This window comes from Netta rufina, assembly GCF_964035555.1.
Source record: "Netta rufina genome assembly, chromosome: 1".
Classification (NCBI taxonomy): Eukaryota; Metazoa; Chordata; class Aves; order Anseriformes; family Anatidae; genus Netta; species Netta rufina.
Window position 1 is genome coordinate 136,645,369 of NC_140123.1, and position 13,854 is coordinate 136,659,222.

At 43.4% G+C, this 13,854-nt stretch overlaps 1 protein-coding gene across 1 annotated transcript in view; it reads right to left on the reverse strand.

Annotated features, from left to right (window-relative positions):
- Positions 1–1,066: 1,066 nt before the first annotated feature.
- Positions 1,067–13,854, reverse strand: part of LOC311219380 (uncharacterized protein) — a gene marked incomplete at both ends in the record, with an annotated part of 57,584 nt that continues 44,796 nt past the window's right edge. Inside the window, 2 exons of the mRNA XM_084302500.1 lie at positions 1,067–1,134; positions 5,226–5,665. Of these exons, the coding sequence (XP_084158626.1) occupies positions 1,067–1,134; positions 5,226–5,665 (508 nt within the window). The remainder of the gene's footprint in view (positions 1,135–5,225; positions 5,666–13,854) is intronic.

The following is a 13,854-nucleotide window of genomic DNA, read 5'->3' on the forward strand; positions in this document are numbered from 1 at the left end:
AGGGAAATAAAAAGTAGGTGATGGAAAAGTATATGTTAACAAATGCCATAGAAAAAGTGGTCCATGCAAAATCAGGAGGAAGAGAAATTTCAGTGTTATTAATGCCCTTTCTCTCCTTACAAAAACATTATTAGTATGAAAAAAAAGCACCAAGTGGTAACTAAATAGTCTCCCCCATTTGTAGCTTTTTCTTATAAGCAGCAAGCATTTAAAAACACTGTGGACAAATGCACTGCAAATTTTATCTTCATTTTCCTTGTGCAAACTCATAGACCTTGATGGTATAGCACAGGTGAAAAAGATGAATTTTTGACCAGATGATAACAGGAAAGCCTTCAAAGATAAAAAAGTATTTCTGGAACTTTCTACCCATAACAAGTTGATCTACCTCATTCAATTCTTCCATGGTGGGAAGAATTACAGGACTAAAATGTCTGCTGATATAAATGGAAACTTTCCCAAGTAATTTCAGCTTTCTCCATTTACATCCCAGAAATAATACATGCTTTTGGCACCAAAGTGATTTACTTATACTCCAAACAGGTACAATTCTGTACCTGAAAAAAATCACAGATGCAGCTAGGAATTATTTTTAGTGTGTCAGACCAGTAAAGTTGAGATGGTGAAATTTAGTAAATCATTGCTGCTTAAAGGAAAAAACAGGATATGCAAAGACATAACGATACAAAAAGCCCAAATTGTACAGTGACATTTCTAAGCACAGTATTAAACGTGCAAACTTGTTTTAAGTGTCCACCACTTTCTCATATTCAATGATTTTTACTGCATGTTAAACTGCTAGCCTTTGCCAAAGTCTATCATGTCCAAAATTGCTAACCAGTGTTTTTTAAGGCCAATAATTTCTCAGCAAAGTGATTCCAGTTGATTTGTCCTGACCCCATTACAATTTTTTTGTGTTTGTGACTCTTCACTGCTGCTATCATGAATACACATCTGCATGTGATGTTCCGAAGTGTCCACTGCCCGCACAAACAGTTTTTGAATGCTGAGGAAATCCAGCAGACGTTTCTAACCTCTCTGGTGCAGGACAATCCTGTGCTTGCTTTCAGAAAGTTGGCTTCTTTGCAGAAGCTTGTGTATTCGTCTTGATTTGCTTCTTTGCTGAGTAGTAATCTAGAGAACAACATGTAAACAGACAGAATTACAACTGCAATAGCGATAAAGGCTCCTTCAAAGAAATATCTCAAATCTTATTTTATTGTTAAAGAAGCCATTTAGACTCCTCTAAGGCTCGTGAATGAACAAAATTAAATACCCTTAGTATGTTCCACATAAAGCTGTGTAATACCAAACAAAACAAAGGAAATGTGCTGGCTTTTATCCAGTAAAGATCAAAAGACTTTCAACCCTATTACGCAAGCTGAGCAATGTGACATTTCATTCCAACTTTTAGATCTACTATGGCAGTGCTTTTCAGTCAGAAAGAGTTATTTTTTTTTTCACCTTAAAATAACAAAAAATACTCTGTAAAATATCTTCGAGAGAAACTATATTTATGGAGCACTTTATTTCTGGTCAAATGGTCAAATGCGAGTTCAGGGAGGACTGCATAAAACTTTGCTCTATCACTGAATTATAAGTCATTCTTCAATTAGACAGTAAGTGCTGTAGCTTAAGAGAATACATTTTACTTTTCCATATATTCATGTGGTTGAATCTTTGTTTCATGTGTAAATGTAAGTCAACTTGTATTACAGAACTACAATTACAAAAAAGGGTTTATATAAGAATTATCTCCCTGCCTCCCAGTCTTGCACTGAAACATTCTTTTCAGGTAAATAGGGCAAAATGTACTGAAATAGAAGCTAGATGCTTATTTACGTTTAGAGTTAATGGGGTTTACTTTGTGTAAATTATTTGTATTCATACTAATGAAACTATTCCAATTTAAACCAATAGAGGATGTGGGCTTCCTGACGTTTAAACTTGAGCTTTCTGTAGAGTCAAATTGGCAGCATGAATTCTTGTATTATTTTTGGTACCAAATATTATTGGCAGGAGGACTGGAATCCAACAGGCTTTCACAGCCAAGCTTGTGCAAGGGGATTCCTGCAGCCAGCTTGCTTAGGGATATATATGTCTGCATGGCACGGTGTGATGGAGCACAGCAGTACCTGAGCTAGCTCTGAGTCAAGCTTCTGGAGCAGGACTTGGTCTCAAGGAAAGTGTATTCTCCCAGGCAGGAGCACGCACAGCTAACTCTGTAGAAGAGCAAGTCCCTGAATTGCTACAATTCACTACAGGCTCTCAGCAGAGCAGCAGAGAAAAGGAGTAGCAGCAAGAAAAAAAAGCTTACAGTGCAAAATGTAATCCTTATTTCTCCTATTTAAAAGACTTCTATATAGCTATCCTCCCTTTTATTCTAGGAAAAGAAATACATTAAGGTTAATGATTAGTAGATGAGAAAATTTAGAAAAGACTTAAATAATAATTATTCCCATTTCGGCCTGTGAAGGATTTCAGCCAGAGCCCAGCTGCTCAGACACTCACATGCACAACAGCAGAGCCCAGTTTTAGAATTGATGGAGGCACTTAATAGTCAGGGAGATGCAGGTTCCCTAGAGCTGTATTCAGAAGGTTTAGCCTCCACCTAAGACACTAAACAGAGTCTGTGGAAATTGGCTGGTTTGCCTGGAGGACTCTAAAGAGCACTTGCACTGGCATAAGTACTGAGTAGGACTATGCTGCCTGCAGCCTGTCAGTTGGAAAACCTGGGCACAGGCACCTAGGAGGGAATGATTTCTGTTGTTTAAATATACTTACCTAAATGACTGCTTTCCTTTCTACCCCATTTTCTCCCATCTACCTTACAGAAAATGGAGTTTTTGAACTACCTGTTTCAGAAGCAAGGCTGCTAGTGAAAACACAGGATTGTTAATGATTTTCTCAACCTTGACCTGTAGCAAAAGAGACTTATTTATGTCTCCCAGAAGAGCCAAGGTCTAAGTGTATCAGGCTGAGACAGGCCAAAAGGTTTGGAAAAGAAGAAAAGTATAAAGTTGGCATGGTTCATCAACCCTGGTTAGTGAAGAGAGAAAAAAAAATGAGAAAAAGGAAAACGTGAAAAAAACTTAGTGCCTGTAGCTGAGCTGCTTTTTGAACTTGAGGCTTTCCCAGAAAACTGAACAGAACCACACTGGGACCGCAATGAAATGGAGAGAATGGAGATGGGGTAGTGTACACAAAAGGGGTGGGAGATAGAAGGGAAAACCTACTTTCATGCTGGTTAGTTCTCTGCATGTCTGAGGAGTCAAACACAGCAAGAAAACCTCTGCTCCTTCCACTCTAGAGGCGCCAACATCCACAAAACCCAATGGCTGTTTTTTAATGTATTGATATTTATTTAATGGGCCACAGCTGTCTTTTAAAGTCTAAATTAAATACACATTGTTGGATCTTAATGTAAAGCATTACAGTGTTCTTGTTGACCAGGGGAGAATGCAGATAGCTGTTTTCAGATCAAATCCCAGCCCCCAGTGCTAAACTAACCTTTCATTATGGGATGGCAGAAGTTGAGCAAATGGGCAGAAGCACAGGCTCAGACCATATCAGTAGGTATCGTTTTCCTGGAACACCATGTTTCAGTTTTGAGTTAATTACTTCAGTCGTGCCCAGAGGAAGGAGTTTGCTGCTGCTGGAGCGGAACTTCTAAGGCAATACACAGAGCTGGCAATACTTGGAGCTGGCTCTGTGTATGTGCCTCCGTATGTGCAGGAATGAGAGAGGAACCAGTCTCCAAGCTTCACCAAAAATGACAACTGTGAACGATTTTCCTGGCCCATCTCATAGACCCAGATTCCTTGGGGAGAAGGGTACCGTTGTTAGACTAAAGTGTTTTCTCTTATGAAAACATATGTGGGAAAGTGTTAAACTGTGCAGAGTGGTATTTTGGTTTCCACATCCCCTGTTGAAATGTTTCTTGCCTGGGGAAAACAAAACGGAAGAAAAATATCCCCTGGAAATATCTGCATAATTTACTCCCACACACCTAGTGAGAGATTTACAACTGAACAGCAATTCCCTCAAACCATCACAACACTATGCTCTGAATTACACTTCTGTACTCTTACCTGTAAATTATACTGTTAATTAGTTAATGGCTGTAAAGTGCTTTGGAGAAGAAAAGAGCACTCATTAAACATCATTGTTCTGTACTCTAGTGTACAATGTTCCACTCTTCATTAATCTTCAACCTCTTCCTGAACCTCTCTCCAGCAATTAAGTTTTATACCCTCAAATAGCAAATTACTCTATTGTCTGATTTACTGAGATCAACATCACTTCTCAGAAAGTGTTTCCTGAAATCTTAACTTCAATTATCTTCTAGGCAATTTCAAGCTGGTGTCTCAAGTGAAATTCTCAAATGAAGATCTTTGGTCTACGTCTTGAAAGTCTCAGTCTTGGATAAACCAAACGCCCAAAAAGGACAAGGGTAAATAATCTATGGGATTAGATTTTTCAACAAGCTCAAATTCCTGTTGAGAAGAGAAAACGAGGGGTCAGATTTTCAGAAGAGCTCAGCATGCAGAATGCTGAGGACTTTTAAGAACCTAAAGCTCTTTTAGGTTCTTAAACTCAGTGCTGAAACTCTTTCCTTTGTACATCTGGCAGCAAATCCTGGTTTAAAATCCTAGGCCCTTCTGCCACCTGGCCAAGTTTAAGATTGATATGTCCTTAAATATCCTGGATGCCTTCACGGACTGTAATACTCAATCTGAAATTAGCAGGAGAGCTGGCTACTTTCTCCAGTTTTTGGTCTTTCTCCAGAAGGCCTGACTGGGTGAATGGTGTTTCTTATTGCACTTGGGAAAGAGAGCACATGGCTAAGCCTATAAGAAACAAACCTCTCATCTGCTGGGCAACACTGTTTTCCTGTTGGGTTCCTACTTGAGAAATAACTCCACTGCTTTTCTCACACTGCCTGTCTAACCATTCTAACCATCCTCCCACAAGAAGAGGTCATTATCTTATTGCTCTGACACTGACAAGACCCAAACAGATCTTTGAGGGCCAGGAGGGTGGTTGTGGCACAGCGCCTTTGGAAAACACATCACATCCCCATTGATTTATAGTTTGTTTTCTTTCAGATGCTTTTTTGAAGGGCTGCACTTTCTTTAGGACCAGTGTATGGGCCTGCCAAAGAATTTCTAAACAGCTGCTGGAACTAGGTTTTATCACCCGAGCAATACCAAAGTCTCACACACCTGTTAAAGATGTCTGTCTTCTTTTCTTTCCTTCTGGGATCCTCTTGGCTCCTATTTTCATGGAAGTTTTGGGCTTCTCCGTCAGTGCTATCTGTGCAAAGTGGTGACTGTTGTCTTCCCCGTCCAGGGGCCAGTACAAGTGCTGTAGTGGTCTCCGAGCCTCTCCCACCACACAGCTGTAGAAAGCAGGGACCTTGTGGCCCTCCAGCCCTTCCCACTGCAGTAGCCCCTCCACTGGCCTGTCCTGCAGGAAATCGAAGTTCCACTTCTGCTGAGTCCCCTTTGCACCATTGTGCAGGATGTGCTGGAAGTCCTGCTGCAGCTGCTTGTGGTCTACGGGGCCAAAGAGGTTCCTCCGAGCACATGCGGTCTTCTCTGGCCTCCGCTCCATCTTTTCTCCTCTGTGCTGCTCTCTGGTGAGTATGTACAGCGGTGATTCCCTGCCAAGGACAGAAAGACCATCAGCCACTTTGCATGCTCCATTTATAGATGCTGTGTGCTCTTTAGAAGGGAATGTGGCAGTAACCTCCGATACTTTTCATCCTGCTACAGGGAACTTTGGAAGAAATTTATCCCAGTCTCCAGCCCAGAGTGAGAATTGCCATCGACTTCTATAGGATGCATCTGTTGCAGCAGCTTTGACAGGGAACAGGTGAGCGTGAAATGCCTTCTTCACCTCTTTTGTGCCTCCTTTATACCAAGTGGGGGTTTGTCCTAAGGGGACAGAGTCACACAAGGAAGTGGAGAACACTCTTTGAGGCAGTGACTGTTATTTTCTTTTGTTATGCTCTGTTTACATTGCCTAACAGTGGGCGTTTTGGGGACTCAGACTGCTGTGAATTGCTGCAGTAGGAATTGCAGCAAAAGACAGAGAGCACTGGGGTGGCACTTAAGTCTAGCAAGAGTATTATCTTAAACAAGGGACAGGGAGTGAAAAGGAGGCATTCCAGGACAAAGAAGGGTGATGGAAATCAGAAAAACATAGAACACATGCTTCTACTGTACTTTTACAGCAAAGGTGGTATTACTTTCCTAACTACTCCAACCTTTTTTTTTTTTCAGCATTGATCAAGAATGAAGCTAAGATGATCAGAGCTATTACTTGCTTCTTGCCCGACATTTTCATTCCCCTTTCCTTAAGTAATTGCCTCAGAAATGGTTCCAGTCACAGACACAATATGGGTCTTGTTTCCTGTAATGGCAAATCCCATTCAAGCACCTGTGGGTGGACTTCCCACCAGGAAAGCCAGCATGGTGACAGAAGAGATGGGTTTTGCACCCTCCCCTGGCAGGTAAGGTGGGAGCAGAGCAAAAGAGAGGAGAGAAATCGTGCACTTTGTTGATTTCATAGGCCAGTAACGGCATAAATATACCAAGCACATTCACCTACTAATTCCTGCTCAGATCTTTAATTTCTGGAAGAGTTTGAAGATAGATCTTAAAGGTCACAGAATCACACAGAATCACAGAATTTCTAAGTTGGAAGAGACCTCAAGATCATCGAGTCCAACCTCTGACCTAACACTAACAGTCCCCACTAAACCATATCATTCAGTTCTTTCTCTCTGCATCCACAAAACTCAGCCCCTCTTTCAAGCTGTGATGTGTAGCTGCAGACAAGCTAAAAAGAAACCTCATAGATACATTAGCAAAAAGCCACATTTTGGATTTGTTGCACTATTGAGTTCTGAAGGGATTGAATTCTGAAGAATTTGCCACGAAGCTAAGAGAGGTTAACCAGTGATTTGTCTACAGACCATGCAAATAGTCTAAACTGAAGCAGCAGAGTTCCTACAGAACCACAAGCTTTGGGCTTGGTCTCCAACATCCCAAAGAGTGCTTCAGCCACAGCAGACACAAACCCAGATTTAATTTGTTTAACCACCCCTCCATATTATTTTTGCAGGGTTGTATCTAATCTAAGTGAACTGTGAGCATCTCCTGGCAGTCATGCCCAAGTGCTTACTCTGAGATGGTCACTTTGTGGCTACGGTATCAAGAGCTTGTCGGCAACAGGGCGCTGCTGGCACGTTATCTGGTTCTGCACACAGTCTGCAGCAGAAAACTTGGGCAGCGAGGGGATGTGGCCACCTCCTCCCAGGTGAAAGTTGAGTGTCAGTTTTGCAATTGATAATGCAACCCAGCAGTGGAGCTTCAGAGGCAGAGGGGCACCTGCATCTATTTGTGAACCTTTTTCCTTGCCCTTGGTGGCTCTGAAACTGTGGCCTGCAAATGTGTGGCCCACAGCTGCTGGAAATTAAAGCAGAGAATGCCAGGTATAGGTTGCCCTTCTGGCATATGTATTTATTTCCAAGTGTTGTGTGCAGTCCTCCGGAAGGCTAATGGCTCCCAACTGCAAAGACAGGCACATGGGACCTCTGGGATGGGAACCAGAGAGGTACTGCTTAGAGAGGCCCATCTGGGACTCATCATTAGGGTTAACATGACCACGCTGCCTCCCAGGCTCCAGCCTGCTGCCGTCGGCGGTATCACACCATGCCACGTAGCTGCCCCAACCCATTTGGTGTGTGCCACCAGCACTCTGCCCCATGGGGACACAGCTGACAGCTGCCCACCAGATGCTCCTTGCTCCTATCAGGTCCTAGAACTTTCCCAAGAAGCATCTGAGAGCACACCAACAAGGAAAATCCTCTAGGTGGCATCCAGAATCCCAAAACCTATCTCAAACTTTTCCTGGAGCTGTGTGCAGTCTTGCCCTCAGCCATGGGGATGCTCAGCGGTGCTGGTTGTCACTGCAGCTAACAACAACCACACTGCTGCTCTGCTGCTTTTTCATCTGGTGCCAAGCCCCCAGCAGTTTAATCTAAGCTCATTCAAAGACAATCTATCAGCCTTAGAAAGGGATAGGCAGTGCTTTGAAAGAAATGTGCACTAGGAATTGTATTAGGAATTGTCCTTTTGTAATAAGTGAATACGGAAGAAATAAGGTATTTATCAAACATTTGTGGCCTTCACTACTTTTTTTAAATTTTAATAGAACATATGAATGAACCAGAAGAGAATCTGCCTTGCTCTGTTCCTGATTACAGGAACATGGAAAGAGCTGCTCCAGTGCAGGCTACGAACCCAGTGCCTTGTCTTTAAAGCTGTCTAATTCCAGGTGTTTCAAAAGAAGATAAAAAGCCTGCAGAGAGGATAATTATAGACTAACCTTTCCCTATGGAAAGTTTCCTCCTAATGCTCTTAATTATGTCATGAATCATAAATGCTTATAACTCTTCTAAACTTACATCATACATATATACTGACTGTTGTCGTTTCCATTACTCATAGTCACATCCAGGGTGAAACGCTGGCTCGGCTGAAGTAAGCGCAAGTTTACTGCCGCAGAGCTGGGATGCCTTTTTGCAGAGCTCTTTCCAGGTCTCATTTCCAAAGCTGCACTGTCACCGCTCCCACGCACTGGTCTGAGCTGCGGGGGTGCGTTAAACACCTGTAAAACTAGACAGAAATACTTCTGAAGTGCAGAAACATTACTGCTAGGGGCTTCTCCTTCTTAATCCATGGTTTCTAAGAACAAGCTGCAAGCCCCGTCCTGCCAGCCTTACACCTACCTGTACGAGCACTCCTACTAGTGCCAAGACACAGGACAAACAGCTGAAAGATGGAGCTCTTCACTACCAGTGGCCATGCCCGATTTTCCCCAGATCTGGGCTAGCTTGAATGAGCTGGAAAGGAAATATAAACTTCCCCACTTACTTCTTGAGTCCAACTTTTAGAGCATCAGTGGAATGGTGGGTTGTAGTTATGAATTTCCCATGTATGCACAATTTTAAATAAATAAATAAGAGACGACACTATCGGAATGGATGCTGTGCATTTTTTGCCTTTGTTCTTACAGTGAAAGCTTAGTCCCTACATGATTTGGACACCAAGTGAGTGTCGCTAGCCATAAATGCTGTTTTCCATCACAGGTGCTTGTGTCCCTCCTCTCACCCATTTTTCAAACCCAGCTGGGAAAGGGTAGCCCTTCCCTGGGGGTGAAGGGGCAGCCCCCTTGCTCCTCTCGTGGCCACAACAAGGTGCCTTCACTTCCCCCAAACACCACCTACCCCATTTTGGGCCCCCCTCCGCCGGGTGGAGCTCGATACAGGCATGCCCATGGCCCTGCACCATGAGGCCCTGTGGCCGCCCACAGTCGGCTCTGGCCTGCCTGGCTGCAGGGTGCTGAGCTGACATGGGGTGCTGAGGGGCTGGGGGAGCAGGGGCTGCTCACCCGCACAGCAGAGAGGGGTTCCTGGTATTCAGGGGGAACCTCCTGTCTGCCAGTTTGTGCCCACTGCTTCTCGTCCCCTGGCACTGGCACTGGTGAAATGAGCCTGGCTCTTTGCTCCCGGCCCTCGATGACCTGTGTCACCCGGTGCCCTTGGGACGGCGCACGCAGGCTGGAGCCCTTGTGCCAGCCCCCACAACCCCACCATGGTGGCCCCAGCTGCGAGGTGGTTTTGCTAACGCAGCATGGACAGGGCTGGCTGGGCATGAGGGTGCTGGGAGAGGCCAGTCTGTGGCACGCCTGTTTACATATCATCACCATCAGCAGAATAATTTCCTGAGCTTTAGCAATACTTAGCATTTCTACAGAAGTAAAGTGTTTTCATGTTCAAATTTCCCAGTTGCTCCCTGAAGACATGTGAGGCAGACTGAACAAGCCCTTTGAGGGAAGGTAGGCTTATATTCCTTACTCTGTTTTCCAGGTCCTCATACACAGGGAGAAGAATCCTGACCTGCTGCCACACATGGGGAATGGCTGTGCGGGGACTCTGCGGTGGGAAGGTGACCATTGGGTGCCAACAGATGGCTGAAACCACACATTTCAGCCCCCACACCTGTGGGCTTTCTAAGAAAGCCTCATGTTTTAAGCAAATTTTTTTCTTGAGATTGTTTCTTTGTCAAATCACAAGCTATGAAACCATATGTTTCAGTGGCAACATTTATTTTTATTGTAGTCTAGGTAGAGTAATTTCCTTCTGAAGTAACAGAGCCATTTATGTTAGGGTTTTGTTTGTTTCACAGCAAATTGAACTCTTTGGAGACAATTCCTTTTTTTTTTTTTTTTTTTTTTTTTTTTTCCTTCTGGATTTCTAATTGGCAAGGGGAAGCTCAAATTAATAATATAGTTTGTGGTGTAACAGCATGTAATCACGTGCCTTATCTTAGGCACATGGATATATTTATGCCAAATGCTGTGAATCATCCTTTTAGCTGCTTCAAATCATGACCTGAGGTTTCATAAGATTATAGAGGCAATTCATATTTAAGCATCACCTCATCCTCAAGGTTCTGCTTTTGGTTTGCAGTGTTCTCCTTGCAGCAGAGATTGCTTTCCAAAGGATTATTCTCCAAGTTAGGCTTCCCATCCATTCTAAATTTCTGAGATCACTCTCCTTTGATGTCTCTCGGTCTCAACTTGATCCCCAGATACTGCCTTACAATTTATCAGTAGGAGGAGCAGACAGTGGGGTGACGTAAGGGCTTGCAGCAGAAAGGCGGCCATATGTATGTGCCTGTCTTTTCATTATGCACTGGTCGCATCCTCCTTCACCTTTGATCCATTGAGGTCATCACTTTAAGATATGATGCTGCCTTTAAAGTTCTAGATGAAAAAAAAAAAAAAAAAAAACGGTTAAGGATGGCTGGAGCACCAGCATAGTACATCTTTACAAAGAATATTTTTTCTCATTTCTGGTTGTATAGAGTTTTGGAGCTTCCTGATTTGGTGCATGCCAGTAAGACTTAAATTTTAAAATAATACAGTTTTTGTATTCCTGAACAATATGTGACATCTAGAACCAAAAACTGAGGAAAAATGCAGGACAGTTGTAGGTTGGTGAGAAAGAATCATTAATGCAAGGCAAATGTGACATGTGAAGAGTGACATTTACATTATTATATCAGTTTTGGTCTCTATGCAATGCTAAGAACTTGTATTTTCTGTAATTTGTAGCCTTTATGAAGTGTGAGTGAACCAAAAGACAAATTGCTGCATGAAGCCAGAATTCTCTAATAGTGTGTGCCTTGAAAAATGTTACGGAGTAAGTTCCTATCTTCAATTAATTTTATAAGTGGAAAGATAAGTGGAGAATGAAGAATCAGTGCTCCATTATCTGTTCACCTGTTCACGAGAGATTAATTTTCAGATAGGCTTAGGAATATGTACTATAACATAAAACCAGACATAAACACAGGAAAAAATATGGACTGGACAATCACCCACACTCCTTTTATCCTCTTACACTGCATTTAAAATACCATCACAGAAACTAGACCCTGTATGATTTTGAGGGCATAGGAAAACTCCAGATGTTTTTCTCCCCACTTTTTCCCCCAGAGCAGGTTTTCCGTTAGTTTTCATGTCTGCAATGCTCCTCACCTATTGAAACAATGCTACTTTTGCTCTCTTAATCCTCTTAAGTAAAAACATAGCTGGGAGGCTCTGCATTGGGAGGGAGGGGGAGAGAGCCCTCTCTGCAGGGAGAAAAAAAGAGGATGGTGACTGTGGGTGCTGGTTGTGAAAAGAAGCAGTGTTGCGGCTGGCTTCAGCCTGAAAGGCAGTGACTCCCACACTGCAGTTCTTGGTGCTTAGAGCTGCACTGGTGGGACAACTGTGTGCTTTGGTTGGATTCAGGATTGCACGATGGAGGATGAGGAGGGCAGGGAGAGCAGGAGAAATAGAGAACGTATGGACTTCCTGTAGCAAAGTGTGGTATTACTTAGCTGGTAGCTCTGTCCATTCTGCATCCCCACTCCTTCACCCTGCCAGTGTAGCACAGGCAGCTCAGGGGAGCGGTGGTGCCTGTGCCCGTTCCCCCGTTGATGGATGGGAGCTGGAGAAGCACTGAGGTGGTCCATCTGCACGAAGCTAGGGGCAATACACTACCGTGCTACTGACCATCCAGTGCAGGTTTGCTAGGCACTGGCAGAATGTGGTAAAGTGGAATCTACCTGGAACATGTCAACCCAAACTGATGTCTCCATTCCTCCCTTACTTCTCTGCTGAAGCCCTCCCATGTGTTACTGCAGGTTGGCAGAGCTAGAGAAGAGAGAGTTCATGCACCAGCAGCAAAGGCAAACAGCGAGAGCTGCTGATCACAAGACAGGATGTGCTCTCTGCAGCAGGACAGATGAGAACCAGGCAAATGAAGGTAAAGGTGCATGAGAATTTGCTGTTCACTTCTGGCTGTGACCTCAGGGCTTCCTTGTCACCGGAGTGTGCAAGAGGGATGTTTGGAGATGCTCTGTGCCATGCCAGAATCAAATTTTTGGTACTCAGTCTTAGGGCAGCAAAATTCAATCATCCTGGGCATTGGGTCAGTTTTTTCTCACATGACAAGCAGCAAGACTGCAAAATAAAGCTGTGCAAATTGGTAGTGTACTTCTAAAGAGGAGCTCTTGAACTATGTTTTGTAATTTCATCTGCCTTCCTTCACTCCCACTCAGCCTTTCATAAAAGGCTTTTTTTTTTTTTTGACTGTATTTTCAGTGTTGTAATCCAGAATTCAACCCTTTGCTAAGGGTGAAAGCCAGTGTGTTGTGTTCTCAGTGAGTTCTGGAGAGCCTCGCAGACCCAGCAGGTATAGAGAAAATGAATTTATATAAGCTGGTTCTGTAAACAAAGCTTTTGGTTTGTCAAAACATTATGGAGATCCAAAGAGTCAGTGTGTTTCTCACTAAGCTGCAAGGGTCAATTTTGGGCCAGTAGCATCAAGTGGTAGAAGGAGAGAAATTTTGCCAATGCTTGTCCTGCAGCCAGAGGCAGTGCACAGCTTCTGTTTATTTCCTGTCCGACAGTCAAATTTGACAGTGCATTTTCTGCCTTTTTTTCACTCTCCCAAAGCTGATAGAAGCCTTAGGGAGGTGGGAAGGCAAAAGGGTTTTCATTTGAATACTGCCACCAGTGCTCCCTAAGTGTCAGAAGTGATGAACATGCTTGTTAAGGATTTGTTGAGGATTTGCCCACTCTCCTGCCTAGTGAGCTGAGAGATGCACATGATCTGTGGCTAGGCTAAAACTATGCATGCATTGAATGACCAGCTGGATGCTGCCAGATTAGAGTACATGACTGAGTTCTGTTTGCCTTCTGCACTGGCATTTTGATTTGGGCGCCTTTCCTTTATTCAGCTGCCAGTTTTCACAAAACTTGTGAAAACATAGTTTTCTTTGATATTTCTTCTCTTCTACCAAAAGCACCAACAGATTCCAAAGCTGTTAGGGGAGGTTTGACAGCAGAGTGGATGAATATAAAACTCATCTTCTTTGGAAAAATGGAAAAAAATGGCAGCTTATTAAGGATGTGACAAATGCATTATGTTACCGATCTTACCTGCTTGCCATGCCTCCTTTTTCTGCTTCATCCTGTATATATTCTGAGTGTGAGCATGAACCTACGCAAAATAGGATGTAACTTAGAGCATCTCGGTGTCTCTAATGTGTATCTGGGAGGCCTGTGAGATCTGAGGAGCACAAAGATGACTGAGGTCTCCCTAATGAGAAAAAAGTGGTCATGGTTATCCTACATCCTCTCATGAACTGGGATATGAACTTCTAGCGTATCATTTGTTCGTTGTCACCTCTACTCCATAAGCATTAGCTTGCTCCCTGGTACGGCTTT